We start from the raw sequence: 18,686 nt of genomic DNA, 5'->3' as shown, positions 1-18,686 counted from the left end.
ATGATTTTCTAGGGATTCAGGAAATGAAGAGTTTTCTTTCTTTTTTTTCAGGAGCTACCTAAAGAGATATTCTCTGCCTTTGGCCAGTGTGATGTGGGGATATAACCACCCCCCTGACCCCCCAGGAACTGTAGAAGCCATTGGCTTCCACAAAGAAAGACAAGCTAAAGATGAAGCCTATCCTTGGAGAAGGTAGAGCTGCAAGAGTGGCAGAGAAATGGTGCCAAAGCCTGAGCGAATCCTGCCTGAAGCCACATTCCACTGGGCTTCAGTTATACAAGCTAAAAAAACCCCTTTATTGTTTAGGACTATTTGAGTTGGGCTTCCTGTTCTTTGCCACACACTGCTGGTGTCCTAATTGATGCAGACACTTACCATGAGATTTGGGCAGGTTATTCCACTCTATAAGCCTCTGATTCTTCTAATACTAATAAGTACCTTGTAGGGTAGTTGTAAGCATTAAACAGGGTGGATAGGGACTGAGAATGTGACCTTTGAGCAAAGACCCAAAGAAGAGAGGCAGCAAGCCATTGGACTTCTGGGGGAGGAGTGTGATGGCAGAGGGAATGGGCAGCACAAAGGCCCTGCAAGGGACCAGCGAGGGGGCCAGAGAGAGAAAGTGGGAAAGGGGCTCAGATGGCTTTTACTCCAAGTGAGAGGGTTTTGAGAAAGAGAGATACAATCCAACTCACTTTAGAATCACTTTGGCTTGTGTATGGATTGTAGGGGCAATAGTCAAAGCAGGGAAACTGATAAAGAGGGAGAAAAACAAGGTATCCCCCATCTATTTAAGCTGCTGTCGTTTAGGGTTGCATAACTGGTACATAATTGGTGCTGAAGCGCATTTAATCCTTAAGTACTCTTAACAGGGGGGTATGGCTACCCTGTTTTTTACAGAAGAGTAGCCTGAAGCTCCAGAGACCAGTGACTCATCCACGGTCAGCAGCTGATACGTGGGAAGCTGTTGTCTCCAGCCTCTTCCGGGGCGGGCATTTCCCTCCGCCCCACGCTGCCCCCTTCAGAGCTGAGTCTCACAGCCCAGCCCTTACTTCCTTCCGGCCCTCTGGGGTGGAGGATCTGGGGCAGCTCTGAAGCCGACCAGTCTACAGGGAATTCACGTCCAACAGGAGCGCCAGACAGCAGAATTCCACTTCTGGTTTCTGTACCGCGTGAGTTGATGAGCTGTAACTTCCCGGTGTGTCTCCTTTAACAGTTGAGTCAAGATGTGGGAAAGTGAAAATTAGTGCCATATGAGGTCTCCGAGTTCCTTCTAAGGAGGATGGAAATTTACTACAAAATGTGCAAATATGAACTGACTTTTCAGCTATTTGTTTTCTGTAAATTAAAAACATTCAAAATTCAGGGAGAGAAGGAGCCCAGGATACTGTGTGAGATCTGTTAGTACAAGTTTTAATGAGAGAATCAATAATCAATAATCATCCTCCCAGCCCTGTTTATGAATCCTGAACTCTAGCCCTGCTTCTCTCCTTTCTCTGAACTCATGGAAATTCATCACACCTCCAAGACTCTGACACCATTTGGAATGCTTTTTCCTCCCCTCTGCCTCGCAGATTTCCATTCATTCTTCAAAACCTGGCTGGAGAGTTATATTACTGCTGGATGCACATCTAGCCTTTGCTTGCTTGCTTCCACTAACAGGAGACTCACTACCATGAGGGGTGTGTGTGTCTTAGTTGGCTTGGGCTGCTAAAACAGATTACCACAGACTGAGTGGTGTAAACAGCAAGCATTTATTCTTCACAGTCCTGGAAGCCGGAAGTCCAAGATCAGGGTGCCAGCATGGTAGGGTTCTTGGTGAAGGTCTTCTTCCTAGTTTACATGACAGCTTTCTTGCTGTATCCTCACATGGTGGAGAGAGAGAGAGCTCTGGTCCCTTCATCCCCTTATAGGGCGCAAATCCCATCATGGGGGCTCCAACCCTATGACTTCTTCCAAACCCAATTACTTCCTAAAGGCCTCAACTCCAAGTACCATCACACTGGGGGTTAAGGCTTCAACATGAATTTTGGTGGAGACACATTTAATCCATGGCAGACTGACTAGTTTAGGCTTCTCCTCTGGGCCCCGACCTGTACCTCCACAGTCCCCTCCATTGTCACTCCCATGCTAGCATTCACCATGTTGTATCTGTCACTTTGTCCATCTCCTTGAGGCCAGGAATCCTCCCTCATTCATTTCTATGTCCCCAGTACCTTAGCACTGGCCTGACCTGGAAAATGTACTTATCAAATGTTTGTTGACTGGCTGATCGACTGACCAAACAAAAGACTGAATGAAGGAAATGTGGTAGGCAATCCTATCACCTTTCTTCATTCTTTACTTCTTAAGGCTATCATGGTATTTACAGGAGTTGACAACACTCCATTTCAATTTTTGACTTTTAAAACTGTAGCAACGTCACTTTTTCAGCTGGACCTCAGCTGATGGGACTCAGCCACCCTCTCCACGGTTTTTGTAATCACTGGTGCCAGTGTCAGGATTGGCACCACGAGGACCTGTAACTTGGGCTATTTTCCGAGTACAAAAATACTTGACATCCATGTGACTTGGAAAAATTCTCACTCATTTCTTCATTCACTTAGCAATCATTTAATGAGCACCTCCTACTTGTGCATATGGGTGGTGGGGGCTTGGAACTGCAGACACTAAGGATGTGCCAGTTACCTGTGTCATGGAACTGGGGGATGGGATGATGGAGATTACACGGGGCTAAAGTCCCATCCACAGTCCCCTCATTGCGGTATAACTGGCAATGCAGAGAATCTTCTCAGTATTACCAGTAACAGGGACTCCTACTTCGAAGACTGATTCCTGCATCTTCCCTGTATATTCCAGGAGAAAACATCCAAAGCCTTCCTGAATTTTGCTGACTTTTCATCTGTTTCGTCTGCAGCTACATTGCACAAGTGTCTATTCCTGCTCCACCATGCCACCCCCCTTCCCTTCTCCCCTCTCAGCCCCTGTAATGAAGTAACCCCAAACTCGCGTGGGTATTTACCAAATGAGTGAGGGCAGTGCAGTGCTCTCACTGGGACCGACAAGGCCACAATCCAGGAAAAGATGGGGTCTGCTTGGGAGGGGATAGTCAACCGAACGTCAGGCTTTGTTTACTGCAGAGTGAGTTCTCTCTAGATCTATCCTCAGGAAGCCAAGATTGGATTCGTGGCTGTGAATTCCTGGGAGTGAGTGCTAAGGTAGTGCCCACCAGAGGGCACTAGATTGGGAGCTAGGCTGACAGGGGGTCCATATGTAAGAGATGATCTCCTCTCACATTATTTTCTGCCTTGTTTCCCTGGAATTTGGAGTAAAGCCTCGTGGGAACATCTATCCCCACCTTAGCTGGTTTACAGGGTCTACATCATGCCTAAGCCAGAGGTCACAGTGGTGCTGCTGAAAAGACACAGCTGGATGCCCAAGAGGATGAGAACCTTGCTGTAGACTCAACTGCCCTGCCCATGACAGGCTCACATGCTCACTGCTAATAATATCTATACCTCCAAGATGTCAGTGTGATGCTACCCTGGCTGTGATACTTCCCTCAGGATCACACATCCTGGGCACTGTTTCCTGTTGCCTTCATGGAGATGACAGTGAATGTACTGCAGGACAGTGGCAGAAAGAGAGAGGGGGTGAGGAGAGGGAAAAGGAAGGAAGGAAGGAAGAAGAAAAGAAAGAAAGAAAGAAACCAAATCAAATTCCAAGGCACCAGCTTATCCAGTCTTCATTTGGCTTTACCTCAACCAAAGATTGACTCTGTTTCGGGGCACACCTTTGCCTGACGTAGAATGAATGACCCTCTGATTTTCTTCTGTTCTATTTGATTTGACCTCCTCCCCTATCTTGGACATGGGATGGGAAAGAAGGACTTTCAAAACAATCTGTGTGGGACTTCCCTGGTTGTCCAGTGTCCCCCTTCCAATGCAGGGGATGCTGGTTCGATCCCTGATCAGGGAACTAAGATCCTACAGGCCGCAGGGCAACTAAGCCCGCGTGCGCCTCAACTACTGAACTCGCGGGCCTCAACTAGAGAGCCCGTGTGCTGCAAACCACAGGGCCCACGTGCTCTGGACCCCGCGCACCACAGCTACAGAGCCCACACACCCTGGAGCCTGTGCACCACAACTAGAGAAGAGAAAACCCGCATGCCACAACCAGAGAGAAGCCCGCGCACCACAATGAAGATCCTGCGTGCCGCAACTAAGACCGATGCAGCCAAAACTAAATAAAATAAGTAAATAATAAATAAATAAATCTTCAAAAAACCAAAAAAATCTGTGTGCTCCCTGCTCCCCCTGTGCGGGGGTGAACAAGCAATAGCAGGGTACAAGAAATGCAACACGTGTGGGATTTCTTGAGCTCCTAGGCTGAGATTCGGGGGAACTCCCACCCAAGACGAGTTTCAACGCCTTCCCCCCGGATATATTGTGATCTCGTAAAACCCGCCCAGCCTTCACACCCTATTTTATATGATGCTGCTTGGAAACCGTCTCCCCCAAGGCTTTTGAGAGGGCTCAACAGTTCTGAGTTTCTTTCCCCTTTTCTCTACTTCTGTGGCTTTTAAGGTTAAGTCACGAGATTTTGGGTTTATTAGTTACTGCAGCATAGCCATGGCTCCCTGATCAATCATTTCCCTTCCACGTCTCTGTGTTGGCATGTAATTTTATGCAATCATACTAATCACAGTGAATTAGGTTGACAGGGAGGTTTTTATAAACTTTCTCAGCCATGATCTGCTCTTTGCAATGACTGAGAGGCACGGGGTTAGAGACTATATTTTGATACCTAGCATCCTTTTCCACTCCATTCTTTCCTGCCTCCTGTATTATAAGGACCAGAAAGAGAGAAAAACCACATGTCCTGACCCTCTTGCAGCTAGGGTTCTGGACAAGATTGAGCTTCTGCCTTTCAAATGCACTCAGGCAAGGTTTGGAAGCAGAAAGGAAGCAGAAGGAGAATGCCATTTGAAGTCTGGAGTTACACGGTCTCAAGTCAAAGAAGTATGCGTGTCTCCAAACCAGAGCTGGCAGACAGACATGACACACACCCTTCCCTGTCACCTTCAGAGGGAGCACAGCCCTGCGGACACCTTGACCTCGGGTTCCTAGTCTCCAGGACTGAGAGACAATACATCTCTGCTGTTTATTGCCTCTCAATCTGTGGGACTTTGTTCCAGCACCCCTAGGAAACTAATACAGGGGGCTATTTATTGGGGGTCCTCAGAGATTCCTGCTCTGGGTCTTCAGGACTTTAAGACATCACACTGTGCTAGACACTTCCATTCCCAGCAGTCTTCAGAAAGAATCTCATTACCAACCTCCCAAGGACTCCAGGCTAGCTTTAAGCCACATTCCTAAGCTCTATCCTTAAACTCGTCTAGAATAATGACACGCACTGTTGGCCCCTCTGACTTAGCAGAAACACCTCTGCCCACCCCCCCAATTTGCCTGGGTGGCTTTTCCCACTTCCATCTCAGCTGCTCCAATCCCTGCATCTGAGGCTTCAGAATCAACACGCGCCTGATTTGTTAATTTCCTGGAGTCTCGTGAGGGGGATGTCACAGCACATACAGTGTTTTGACAAGTGATAAGGGGGTGTTGCTGCTGGCCACTGCCGTTTTGGGGAACACTTGCCGACAAATATGTCAGCAACAGATGGAGAGGAAATTCTTTGAAATAAGTCCAGTGAATGAGTGCTCTGAAATAGAGCCTGTTAATAGAAAATTAGAAGTGAAGTCCGCAGATTAGGAGACAATTGCCATTGAAAAGATAGTTTGTTATTCACAGTTCCTAAGAGGACGGGTCACATCACACCATGTGGGTCCCCCCAGGGAAGTACTAGCGTTAGTCATGAGACAGAGGGAGAAGGGAGGAAATGTGGCCAAGAGCCTTTCTGGTGGTTTCTGTGGGAAGGAACAGGCAAGGCAGGGCAAGCAGGCTTAGGACTGGCTAGGCTGAATGATTTCAGGGGTTCTGGGGCACAGGAGCTGTCCCTGGCTGTCTGGATCCTGGCACTGGGGTGTTTAGGGATACAATGAGGAAACAGATTCATTCTGCTGGCATGGCTGCTGTGTCACCTGTTACTAAACATCCAGGTGAGGTTTCTGATCCCCAAGCGCCCATCCCGAGGTCCCTGAGAAAAGAATGAGTTCTACGCCTCACAGCCTGCTGTCCTCTGGCCAGTGGAGCTTTCTCCTTTGCCCTCTGGAATGCTCTGCTCCCAAATGCTCTGGTGCCCACACTCTGGAGGGAGGATCCAGAAAGCCCTCCCTCCCCCTCCCCCTCCCCCAGCTTCACTGCCCTTCTGCTCCGGCACAGCCTCACCCCTGCCCCTCCCAGCACTGACCCTGCTGGGTCAGAATCACCTGTTTACTTTTCTGTCCCTCCCTCAGCCCTGGCTACACCTTAAAGCTACCACCTGGTAGCTTTAACCCCACGTTCACCCCCCCCCCACACACGCCGCCCAGCACTTTCTCCTGCGAGATGAGTCAAGTGAGTGCCTCTGCGGGTGGGACCTTGGCATCGGCACCTTTTACGGTTCCTGGGTGACGTGCAGCCGTGGCTGAGAAGCGCCACCCTAGACCACGATGTCCTCGGCCACAGGGGGTCTGTGTGCTTGGGTCGCCTGTCACAACACCTGGCTTATGGCAGGTCTGCAAAAGTGAAGGAATTACTTTCTTGCATACAGAAGAGGACAGAGCTACAGTTGTCCCTCAGTACCTGCAGGGGATTGGTTCCAGGACCCCCATTGATACCCAAATCTTTGGATGCTCAAGTCCCACATATAAAATGGTGTACAATTTACATATAACCTGGGCACACCCTTCCATATACTTTTTTTTTTTTTTTACTTATCAATACCTCGTACAATGTAAATGCTATGTAAATAGTTGTAAGTACAATGCGTATGTTATGTAAATAGTTGTCAGCTAGCAGCAAATTCAAGTTTTGCTTTTTGGAACTTTCCGGAGTTGTTTTCCTGAATGTTTGCCATCTGAGGTTGGTTCAATTCGAGAATGTGAAACCTCAGATAAGAAAGCTGACAGTATATGGTCAGTACATTTTGACCAAGGGTCCTCAGTAGACACTCAGGGCAAAACGCAGGCACTGCCCTTCTGTCTCTGACTCCCGGCTCTTTGCTCATTTGGGGGAAAGTCAAGCTCCCACGTGTTAAAGACCAGCCCCCCACCTGCCCATCTGCTGGATGACTGCATTAATCTCCGCAGTTCCTCCTCCTCCGTATCCTTCCTTTCGCCATGTCATTTGGCAGTGCTCAACCCGGACCCGGTTGGGTCTTGTGAGTTGCTTTGCCCACTGGGATGGCAGCAAATGTGATGCAGGTGGTGGCTTAAGTGACTGGGCTTTCCCTGCCTCTGTTTCTGCTATGGCCACGCGAGGTCACACAGGGCTGGCCTGCCAGAAGGTGAGCCATGAGGAGCTGGGCCGAGTTGCCCAGTCAATGAGCCAAGGTCACGGTGTGCCAGCTGGCAGCCAGGCGACCCCCAGACATGGGAGTGAGCACAGCCAACGTCACCGTAGCTGCCTGGCTGACCCTGCAGGACCTCAGTCTTAGGAGCAAGCCCTGTCTACAAGAGCGTAACCCCACAGGCCTGTGAGCTAACTGGATGCTTCTTGTTTATGCCATTAAATTCATGTGGTTATTCATCACCCAGCATTATTGTACCAACAGAAAATGAATGCAATCCCTTCCTCTTCCCTCTACAGTTTTAAATTCCCCATTTCCTAGAGCACTTTGCCCTCAGCCCTAAAGCACTCTCAACTCTTCCTCTCACACTGTGCTATGATGCTGCATCCTCCTTCAACTTCATTTTACCTCCAGGTACGGTCTCCCTCTGCTTTTGCTGCTAGCCAAGAGACCCCAAATCTCGGAGTAGAATTAGTGCCCATTCTAGGAGATAAAACCAGCCTGCAAGATCAGGAAGCAGAGCAGACACCGGGGGAGCAGAGACGCTTCTGTGAGAGCCTTGGATTTTGTATAACCAGCAGATCTTGAACATTTTGAATAAAATATGAATGCATTTATTTAATTATGCTTATGACTCACTGTAAACACAGCAACCAACTTGTTCTCTGAGAAAACACTTAATGAGATCAATCAGCAAACTCTTTAAATAGAAATAGTTATCTGTTTTGTAAGCTGTTTTTTTTTTTAAAATGCATTTAACAACAGGGTAAGGAGATCTAATGTACAGCATGGTGACAGTAGTTAATAATACTGTGGTGTGTGGTTGAAATTTGCTAAGAGGGTAGATCTTAAATGTTCTCACCACTCACACAATAAGAACGGAACCTTAAGAGGTGCTGGATACGTTCATTACCTTGTGTTGTTAATTTCACAATGTATATGTGTATTAAATCATCATGTTGTACACCTTTAAAAAATCACATTGTACAACCTAAACATATACAGTTTTTATTTGCCAATCACACCTCAATAAAGCTGGAGGGGGAAAAAAGGCAACAATGACTAAGTAAGAAAAAAAGAAAGAAAAGCTGATGAGCATCTATCTCCTGTCATAAATCAGGGGAAGGAAAAACAGCCACAGTCTCCTCTCTTGCCCTTCTCTCCTAGGGGAGAAGATTTGTGTTTTTTGAGAATCCTCTGCTCCTGATTTTCCTTCTGCACTGCCCAAAAAGGCACTCACTGGATGCTAAAGCTGATGGAGGGGAGGGCATCAGCCATTCACATCTTAGTACGAAATAGTGTTCAGTGCTCTGTCTCGACAGCAAGCTTGATGAAAAAGGAGCTTAGAGAAGAGACAGGAGGGTTCGAATCCTTGGGGAGTGTGTGGGATGCTGCAAAGCCAGAGGGCAGGGTCAGGACACTGTGTAAGGCATGCGGGAGGTGGGGAAGGATGGGGAGATCTGGGAGGAAAGTGGGAAAGGGCTGAGGCGGAGAGGTGAGGACGAGCACAGAAGGGGAGGTAGGAAGGGATGGACGGAGATCCAGGAGCCCAGGAACGAGGGAACCCGGAGAAGGCTGTGTGAGCTCTGACCCGAGGCTGTAGCATCGGGCAGGAACTACGGCGTCAGGCAGGTCCTGGTTAACCCTACAGGTTTGCTGAGTCTCATTTCATCCTAGAGGAACAGCTGAATTATTCCTACTGCTTGGCGTTCCTGCCTTGATTTTGCTTCTGGAAAGCTGCCCAGGGCCTGAAAGGTCTTTGTCCAAAAGTCTCTCTCAAGTCTCTAGGCTGGAGCCGTGAGGATCCCAGCCAGAACCCTGCCCTCCACACCCCTGGTTTCCAGGACAGCCCTGCCAGGGGTCCTGCGTCACCCAGCCTGTGCCTCTTCTCCTTCCACCTCACCTGCTTCTGTGATCTGAGCAGAGAAGGGACAGGAGAGGCTGAGAGCTATAAGCTAATACAAGCCCTCCCGAGCACCTTTATGTCCTGGTGCTGGGACAGTGGCTCATCCTCCCCATCTTGTCTTAGACCTCTGCCACCCTGCAAGGCGGTATTACTTGTTTTGCAACTTGCCTGAAGACACACAGCTAGTTGGGGGACCAGCTGAGACCCAGGTCTGGGGTTCCTGCCTTTTAGATACAAACTGGGGACCTTGATTTGCAGCCTCAGCTCTGCTCAGTTTCCCCCTGGCAACCTAAGGTCATCCTTGACCTTCCATTCGGGAGCACAGGGATTTCACCTCTCTGCCCCAAAGCACTTGGGCTGGTTTCAGCCTCTGGCAGGAGACTGGAGCCCAGATGGTCCCATCCACCACTCCCACTCTGTCTCCCAGTACCAAGGGGCTTATACAACGAGGCAGGATTCCCTGAGACACACTGGTGACACACACAAGTCCTAGAGGGGCTTCGGGCTGGAGACACAGCCTCAGCCTGCGGGAGGGAGTGGGGGAGGTAGGTCAGAGGAGCCATGTAGATGAGGCGGCAGACTCGTCCCTGAAAGATTCGGCAGCACAGCAGAAAAATCCCCGTCTGCTCACTCCAGCTCACAGCCCCGAAAGCCCTCGGGAGATGAGTTTCTGAAGCAACATCGGGGAATTTAGTCTCCAAGACTGCCATGATGGTTGGCTGCAAAGCTGCCTTTGGCGTGGACTGCAGTAGACTGTCAGTCATTGCTGGGCTGTGCCCTGGACTTGTCCTGACTTGACTGGGCACCACATCCCTGGGACTGACTCAGAACACAGAGGCCCAGGCTCTCTAAACAGGACTGGGTCTGGCCTCTGATGCTTACCAAATCCCCCAGGGGATTCCGATAAGACCAGAGTTGGAGAGCCGCTGACATGGAGCCTTCTCCATGGACCTGCAGTGTCAGCCTCAACTGGGAGCTGTTATAAATGCAGAATCCCAGGTCCACCTCACTCCACTGAATCAGTTTAAGAAGATGCGCACACTCCGTACACACATAAAAGCTTGAGAAGCCTGGATGAGGGAAGGCTTAGAGGATTACTGATTACTGATTCCTAGCTTGCCAAGCACACCCTATCACATTTGATCCCCATGACAATCTGGAAGGTGGGTATCATTTTCCCCATTTTACTGAAGATGACATTGAGGCTTAGAGAGGTGAGTGACATTTCTGAAGCCCCGGGTTCACAGGTCGGAGAGCAGGGCTGGGAGGCTCAGAGCTTTCCAACCTTGTATCCCATTCCCATTTCTGCTCTGTTGTCCTCACACCAGGATGTGAATGGTGATGTCTTTAGATATGAAACCATCAAATACATTGGACTTAACTCACCGCAGCAGGACACAGACCAGAAATTTACACAGCTGTTCATTCACCAGGATTGAAACAAAAGAAGGCTTTCTAGTCAACCCTAAAATCCAACTCACCAGGACCAGGACCAAATTCCCAGAGCCTCAAAGTTCCCACTGAAATAGTCTCTAGAAAGCGTTCATAACAGGCTTACCGTGTTCATCCAGCAGTATGTTGTCTGGCTTGATGTCTCTGTAAGAGAAAACAAAGAAGCTGAAAATGTGATTTCTGGAGCCTACGGAGGAGCACGTGACAAACACGACAACTGGGGATAGATGCCTGACAACACCTAGAGTGCTTGTCTCTCCCCGGCATGAGGGCTCAGACAGGGAGCAGAAGAGTGATTGTTATGATAGTGGAGCCCCGTGTTCTCGCTTCCTTCCCTTTTCTTTTCCTGGAACTGCAAGTGGATTATTGTGTGAATATTTTTCTCCTCAATATTCTTAACCATTTCTGGCCTCTTGAGGCCCAGGAATGACTGCTCACTGAGCACAGGGTCTCTACTGGTGAGTACAGACACTTACCCTTCCTGATGGAATTTAGCCCTCCCACCTTGCTAGGTACTAAACCTCCCAGGTGTAATGGTCTCTGCTCTATAGACCTGGGAACTGAGGCTCTGGGAGGTTCAGTAACTTGTCCTCGTCATCCTCGTCCACAGCCTATGCCAGTTTTTGTACAATCTCAGAAGATTTGACATTTATTATAAAGAAGTGAATGGGGCTTGAATTTCTAAAATCTGTGATTTTTACATGGAGCTCTGGAAAGTGTATGCACGTTCATGATGACTAAATCAGGGTTGAAGATGTCAATTCAGTTTCTTAAAAGATCACACCCAGCAATCAGCTGGTTTTTGTATAGTCTGTGAGCTAAGAAGGGCTTTTATACTTTTAAAAGATTGTAAAAAACAAAACAAGACACACACACACACATGCACAAAGCAAAAATGAAAAGAAATGTACAACACAGACTGATGTGACCCTCAAAGCCTAAAATATTTATTATCTGGTCCTTCAGAAGTTTGCTGATCCCTTTTGCACACAGCGGGCCATGTGCAGCGAAATCTCGGCTGGGGAGTTTCTGGAAAATTCTGCTCTATGTCATCATTATAGCAAAGGGCTCCCAACTCCAAGCTGTGCATTTCAAAGGCAGGGGTTTTTCTTTCTTCACTTCTGCACCCCTAGCATGGCGTCTGTCACCAGCAGACACAGTCAAAGAAAAACCAGGACAGTAGTTAAAGCAGTAAAGACAGATTTTATTCAGTTGCAATCACCAAAGGGGAAAAGACACCTCAGCATAGAACTGGGCTCAATTCTGAACACAAGGGGGACAAGTGGGGATTTGTAGCCGAGGAGCAGGTGGGGATCGGCGGATGGAAAGTTACTAAGAGGAGACATCAGAGGTGAGAGGGGTTCAGGATTCCTGCTGATGGCAGGCCAGGGGGATCAAACCACCCGGGGGATGAGCAACCTGATCAGAAGATGATCAGGTCGGGAGGATGGGGGATTCTGGCTAAACCAACTTAGCAGGTCCTTGCTAAGACCGGACGATGCAGAGACAACGCAGAAGTACAAAAGACAAGGTTGGGTTTCAGAAGAACTCATCAGAAGACCCTGAGTGGAGTTTTAGGGGGAAAAGAACCTTTGTCAACACACAGGAAACACGGAAGAATGAATGTGAGAGAAACACAGCCTTGGAGAAACTCAGTGGACAGCTTCAGCTCTGATTTACCCATCATTAACATGCATACACTTTCCAAAGCTTTGTATTAAAGCCATGGGTTTTAGAAATGCAAGCCCCACTCACTCATTTAGAGTAAATGTCAAATCTTTTGAGACTAATGACAGCTTTCTTCGAAATAAAAAGCAATTGCCCCTGAGTTTATCAAATAGCAATTCTACCTGAAAACACACCATGGTTATTTGTAACAATATGAGGTAATGCCTACGGCTTTGGGGGAGAAAGATACACTCATACCATAGCTTTAAATTTTCATTTGCATTGTGACTTGTGAATACTGATGAGCATTAAGCCAATGGAACCCCAGCTGCCAAGTTCACAGCCACAGGTCCCTGGTGAACAGAGATTGGTCGTTAGGGCAGTCCCCAGGGGGAGGATGAACTAGAGAGCTCACACAATTAAAACAAAAGACGGAAGACCTGGAGTCAAGTGTTTGTGGCTCAAATCAGCAAACACTTGGCCCCTGTCTAGGGCCTCTCCCAGGAGGGTTTCTCCAGAAAAGGTGAGAGAAGGGAAAATAAATACTTGTCAAGAATGAAAACACAGCAGCAAATATTCAAGAGCATTTCTTTCCTGTTGCGGAGCACAGGCTCCGGGCGCGCAGGCTCAGCGGCCATGGCTCACAGGCCCAGCCACTCCGCGGCATGTGGGATCCTCCCGGACCGGGGCACGAACCCGCGTCCCCTGCATCAGCAGGTGGACTCTCAACCACTGCGCCACCAGGGAAGCCCAAGAGCATCCTTTCTTTAAGGTGTCACTAGAACTGCGATGACCTTGTTTGGGGTGTGCGGATTTCAGAGGAGCTGGCCGTGGACCAAGACCATGAGCCCCAAAGGCCTGCAAGGTCCTTGGCCTGAGCTGCCGCCTCCGCTGATGCTGAAATTGCCCTGTTTTGGGGTTTTCTGCCCACCCCGCTCCTTTTCTTCCTCCTTCATCCCTCACTCCCTCCTCTGACTTCTTCCTTTTCCTTCCAGGGCATTCCTGGGATAGCCCTCAAATGCTTCCTCCTGGCAGGTCTGGGCAGAGAGCTGGGGACACAGTCCCTCCCCTCTGGAAGCTCAGAATCAGCGGGAGAGGGAGACACGCAGGTGGGGTGGCACAGAAGCCACGGTGCAGGGAGACTGCTCTGGAGCCTGGGGGAGATGGAACTGGGGCAGCTGGAGAGGGAACGGCCGGCCAGGAAATCACACGGACCAGTGGGGACCAGGGTGTCAGAGCCAAGAAAAGATGGGGCAGTGGTGGCCGACCTAAGGAGAGGTGACCTTGTGTAGTAGGGTGAAGAGTGTCCCCCCAGAATTCACGTCTACTTAGGACCCCAGAAAGTGATATTATTTTGAAACAGGGCTTTTGCAGGTTCAAGGAAAGATGAAATCATCCTGGGTTTGGGGGGGGTCCTAATGCCTGCCATCTTAGAAAAGAGATGGAGGTTTGGACACAGACACAAAGCAGAGAAGAGGCCATGTCAAGACAGGGGCAGAGACCACAAGCCAAGGAGAACCAGGACCCCCAGAAGCTGAAAGAGGAAGGAAAGGACTCTCCCCCGGAGCCTCTGGAGAAGGCTGACCCCACTGGCACCTTAATTTCAGTCCTGGCCAGAACCGTGAGGTCACGAATTTGCGTTTTTTTTAAGCCACCAATTCTGTGATAATTTGCTGTAGCAGCCCACAGGAGGCTACACATCTGGCAGAGAAGAAAGAGAGCTAATGAAGGAGGTGGGTACATGTCAAGTGGCAGCCGGCTTCCCCCACTGACCACGGTGTGACCTTGGATAGGCCCACCATCCATCAGAGCCCACATTCTGAAAGGCCTCCATTCATGGTCTCTCATATCATGAGGACCAAACAGGGGCACAGATATCAGTGGCTTGGTAAACTAGACCCCATGGCTCCAAGGAAAGAGGGTGTCCTGCCCAGGCGAATCCTGCTTGGGAGCAGACTGTCTGACACCCCGGCGCCTCTCCTGCTATTGGGGTGACCTCCCTGTGCCTCGGCTTCTTAAATGTCTGACACATGCCTCTGTGTCAGCTCTTAGCACGGAGGGGAGTCAATGGTCCTCAAGCATCTTGGGGGCATCCCTTCCATGGTCACTGGGGCTGCAACAGTGAACAAGGCAGACCCAGCAAATGGAACTCGCTTCTAGGAGGCTGACAGGGGTGAATAAGTGACACGACCCCAAGTTGAGACAAGTGCTCTGAAGAGAACAAATCAGGGTCTAGAAAAGAGACCTGCTTTTGGTAGGTGGCCAGGGAAGGACTTTCAGAAGACGTGACGTTAGGTTGACATGTGAATGACAAGAAACAGTCAGTTAGACACTACCTGGGAGCAAGCTCTCATCTTGCGGATGAGTCCACGGAAAGCTGGGAGGTTGAATGGTTTAACCTGTGACATCTGTCCAGCCTAGGGAACAGGACAAAGGTGGTGGGGTCATTCCCATGATTACAGGCTATCAGACTGAGTCCTGGCGGCCTGGAGTGGGAGTGGCCACATGGCAGGGACCTGCGGGCACCTCTAGGAGCTGAGCGCCAGCAAGGAAACAGGGGGACTTCATTCCTGTAGCCACAAGGGACTGAATTCTGCCAACAACCAGGAGAGCCTGGGAAAGATCCAGAAAGATCCAGAAAGGAGTGTAGCCCAGTGGACACCGGGGTCGAAGCTTTGTGACACCCTGAGCAGAAGAGCCAGCTAAGCTGTGGCCAGACTCCTGACCTGTGGAAACTCTGAGAAAATAACATAGATACAAGTTTGTGTTTGTTTTAAGCCGCTCATTTAGTGGAAATCTGTTCCGCAGCGACAGAAAACTGGTATGATAGCTGTATGGTCTTGGGCAACGTACTCTGAGCCACACTCTCCTCATCTGGAAAATGGGAATGACGGTCCCTATCTGACAGTTGCTGGGCGTATACACGGAGGTGCTATCACACAAGGCTTAGCAGGGCTCCCAGTGCGTAAGAAGTGCTGAAATAAATAACGATGAGGGTCCTATCTCTGCTCTTTAAAAGGAGCTAGGGAGCCCTCAGGGGTGGATTCTTGAACTTTTAGCAAAGTGAATTAGATCTCTTTCAGAAGAGACTCACCAGGCAGACTCCTGAAAAGCGTCACGTAGGAGACGGGAGCCTGATTCATTCGGGATTTAATAAGAATAACATTTTATGGGCAAAGCATCTTATCAGAGCCTCTAGGTTAGTGGGTTCCAGGACCATTTCCTCTGGTTCCACTTTTCACATTGATCATATCTCAGCCCAAGCACGTCATCCTGCTGAAAATGGGCCTGTGTGTTCAGAAAGGGCATTAGAAGCATTGCGAGGACGGGCAAGTCTGCGACAATGTTTTCCGAGGACAGGTCCATAATTTCAGAGCTGGGCAAAATGATACTTTGATAGAAAGTGTGCATGCGAGGCTATAAAACCTGGTTCTGCTTTTGAATTATCCCCTGATCCCCAAATAAAGCATAAAATGTCAGTTGGGCTATTTAAAAAAAAAAAAAGGGAGGGGGCTTCCCTGGTGGTGCAGTGGTTGAGAGTCCACCTGCCGATGCAGGGGTCGTGGGTTCGTGCCCCGGTCCGGGAAGATCGCACATGCCGTGGAGCGGCTGTGCCCGTGAGCCATAGCCGCTGAGCCTGCGCGTTCGGAGCCTGTGCTCCGCAGCGGGAGAGGCCACAACAGTGAGAGGCCCGCGTACCGCAAAAATAAATAAATAAAGCACAGAAATGGCTCTGATCCAGACTGCAAAAATGGGCCGTGGGGCCATTTCTGCACATGTGCCTTTGCTGGGGGTCTCTGAGTGTTATATGTCCATGATCTTATGCAGCAATAAAGACAAATAAAAACCTGGTGGAAAAAGAGTCGCATCTGTGAAATGAAATTCTGTGGGTATTTTACCCCTAGAGAAAGAAGATGCTGTTGGCATCACAGAAGTGATGCGGGAGGAGGTGGACACACAGCGGTCCCATTCCAGTCCCGACTTTGCTGGCCCTGAGGTCCTGGCACAATGCCCAGGGCGAGCCTCAGTTTCCTCAGCTGTAAACTGGAAAACAACACATACTCCACGTGCTTACGGTGAGGATTTGTTTGTTTTAGTCGTTCTTTTTGCCCATTGTTAAAGCACCTAAACCTACATCCTATCTAGTACAGGAGCTTATCTTTATCGTGTTCTGAAATGCAAATTCGATAGTTTCAGTCGTGTCATCCAGAAACTTCTGTAGTTCCTCACTGCTGTCCAAGGAGTTACATGTAAGGCATTACAGGCAGGACTGGGGACAGGAGGAAGGATGGCCAGCTCTGAGGCTGGAGAAGACTGGTCGTGCCGGAGTGGTGGGTTAGAGGTTGGTGGGTAGAGGGAGATGGGTTTAGACAGGTGGGTTGAGGCCACTTATGAGGGGCTTTATTTGATTATGGAGCCAACTTCAGGTTGTTAGACTTAGGAGGCAATACCTGGGATTTTCCTCCAGGCTGGCTGGGTACTAGATGATTCCGTTTGATGTAGGTGGGGTTTTATGAGAGCAGCCAGCCAAGGGCCAGGCCTGTAGGATGCACGCCTGTTGTTAGTAACAGAAGGAGCAAAGACATTTCAGTCTTGGGGATGAGCTACCAGAACGGGCACTGGGGAGGGAGGCTGGATGCAGTGACAGAGCCAGGGTTGAATGGGTGGGATTCACCTTGGCCGTGGACCTCTGTGGCCAGCTGGCACCCATCCAGCAGCAAGCCGATGGGGGGCAGGAGGCTGATGAACTTGGTTCTCACGTTTTGGAATCTCTCACCACATTGGTGTGGACTGTCCGTCCAGAAACTGGGTACCGATTCTGAAACCGCATATTGTTGCTACTGGTTAGGTTTCACTTCTTTCTCCTGTCTCTCTCCTGCCTCCTGTGGAGGGCAGGGACCATGTACGGCCCCCAGCCCCCAACACGATGCCTCCACATTACCAGAAGTCCTGATACGACTCACAGCTGCACTTCCTGCACCACGTGGGCAGGTCACGTGGGTTTCACAAGGAGTGGGTTTCACAAGGAGTGTGGCTTCTCTGAATCAGGGGCTGTGGCATCACCTTCTGTGTCACCCCGCTCAATTCTGACACAGCTCTAGAGGCAGGTATCACTCACTACTCCTATTTTATTGATGAAGAAAGAAGTATATACAGAGGGTCAAAGGTCACACGTCAGCAGACAAGACCCATTCTCAACTTGCCTCTAGATCAATGTTCTCTACCTGGGGGAAATACTCAAGAAAAAAATGAATCTCATAATTCCAGGAGCATGGCTATAATACCTATGATATTTGGTCAGCAAAATTATGTTACTTGGATTTCAGGATATGTTTCTTTATTACAACACCCACATACAAGGTTGTATTTCTTTTTTAATATGACCCGAATGGCTTTACAAAACATACATCTGTCCCTTCTTACACAAATTCCCTTAATTGCCCTCTGGTACCCACAGTGCTGGTGGCCGGTGTCTGGGATTCCATATTCTAACATAATCTCAAAAATAAAAAGTGAATGCTGAGATGTGGCTGTCAACTTTGAAAACCATCAAGGGCATCAAAGCAGACTAGCAACCACTACCACTGTACTTGTACAAAAAGAGGGAAAGAGGAGCCCGGAAGAGTCATGAGGACACAATTTCAGAATAAGGCACAGCTGTCACAGGCCTCAGGCCCATTCCTGGAAAAGTGTTTATTATTTTTAAAAATTTATTGTATTGAAGTATAGTTGATTTACAATGTTGTGTTAATTTCTGCTGTACATACAGATAGGGATGACCATGTGAGGACACAGGGAGAAGGTGGTGGTCTACAAGAAGAGAGGCCTCAGAAGAAACCCTGTTAACACACTGACTTTGAACTTCCTGCCCCCAGAATTATAAGCAAATAAACTTCTGTTGTTTAAGCTACCGAGTCTGTGGTACTTTGTATGCAGCCCAGGAAAACTAACACAGGTAGGTAATATTATTATCCTCATTTTACTGGACAACAAGACTGTAGCTGAGAGCAGTTAAACATTTTCTCCAGGTCATAGAGTTCATGGTAGAGCCTGGATGTACCAGTCAGAGACCCAGGTCTTGATTTAAAGGTATGGAAACAATTTTTTAAATGCACACACAGCCTGGTGAGTCAGTTCTTTCTTACATCTGGCTTAAAACCTCTTGTTGCAACTCAAATCACTTTCCTCTCCCTTTATCCTTCGGGAGAGAAAGGCA

At 48.9% G+C, this 18,686-nt stretch overlaps 1 protein-coding gene across 3 annotated transcripts in view; it reads right to left on the bottom strand.

Annotated features, from left to right (window-relative positions):
* STK32B (serine/threonine kinase 32B) overlaps positions 1–18,686 on the bottom strand; it is a gene marked incomplete at its 3' end in the record, with an annotated part of 343,715 nt that overhangs the window by 57,551 nt on the left and 267,478 nt on the right. For all 3 annotated transcript variants that reach the window (XM_082653127.1, XM_082653128.1, XM_082653129.1), the window contains exon 5: positions 10,908–10,945. In XM_082653127.1, coding sequence (XP_082509253.1) covers positions 10,908–10,945 — 38 coding nt within the window. The remainder of the gene's footprint in view (positions 1–10,907; positions 10,946–18,686) is intronic.

This window comes from Grampus griseus (genome assembly GCF_964374135.1).
Source record: "Grampus griseus genome assembly, chromosome: 4".
In the NCBI taxonomy this organism is placed as follows: domain Eukaryota; kingdom Metazoa; phylum Chordata; class Mammalia; order Artiodactyla; family Delphinidae; genus Grampus; species Grampus griseus.
The sequence above is the reverse complement of the archived record's forward strand: the minus strand, read 5'-3'. Positions and strand labels throughout refer to the sequence as shown.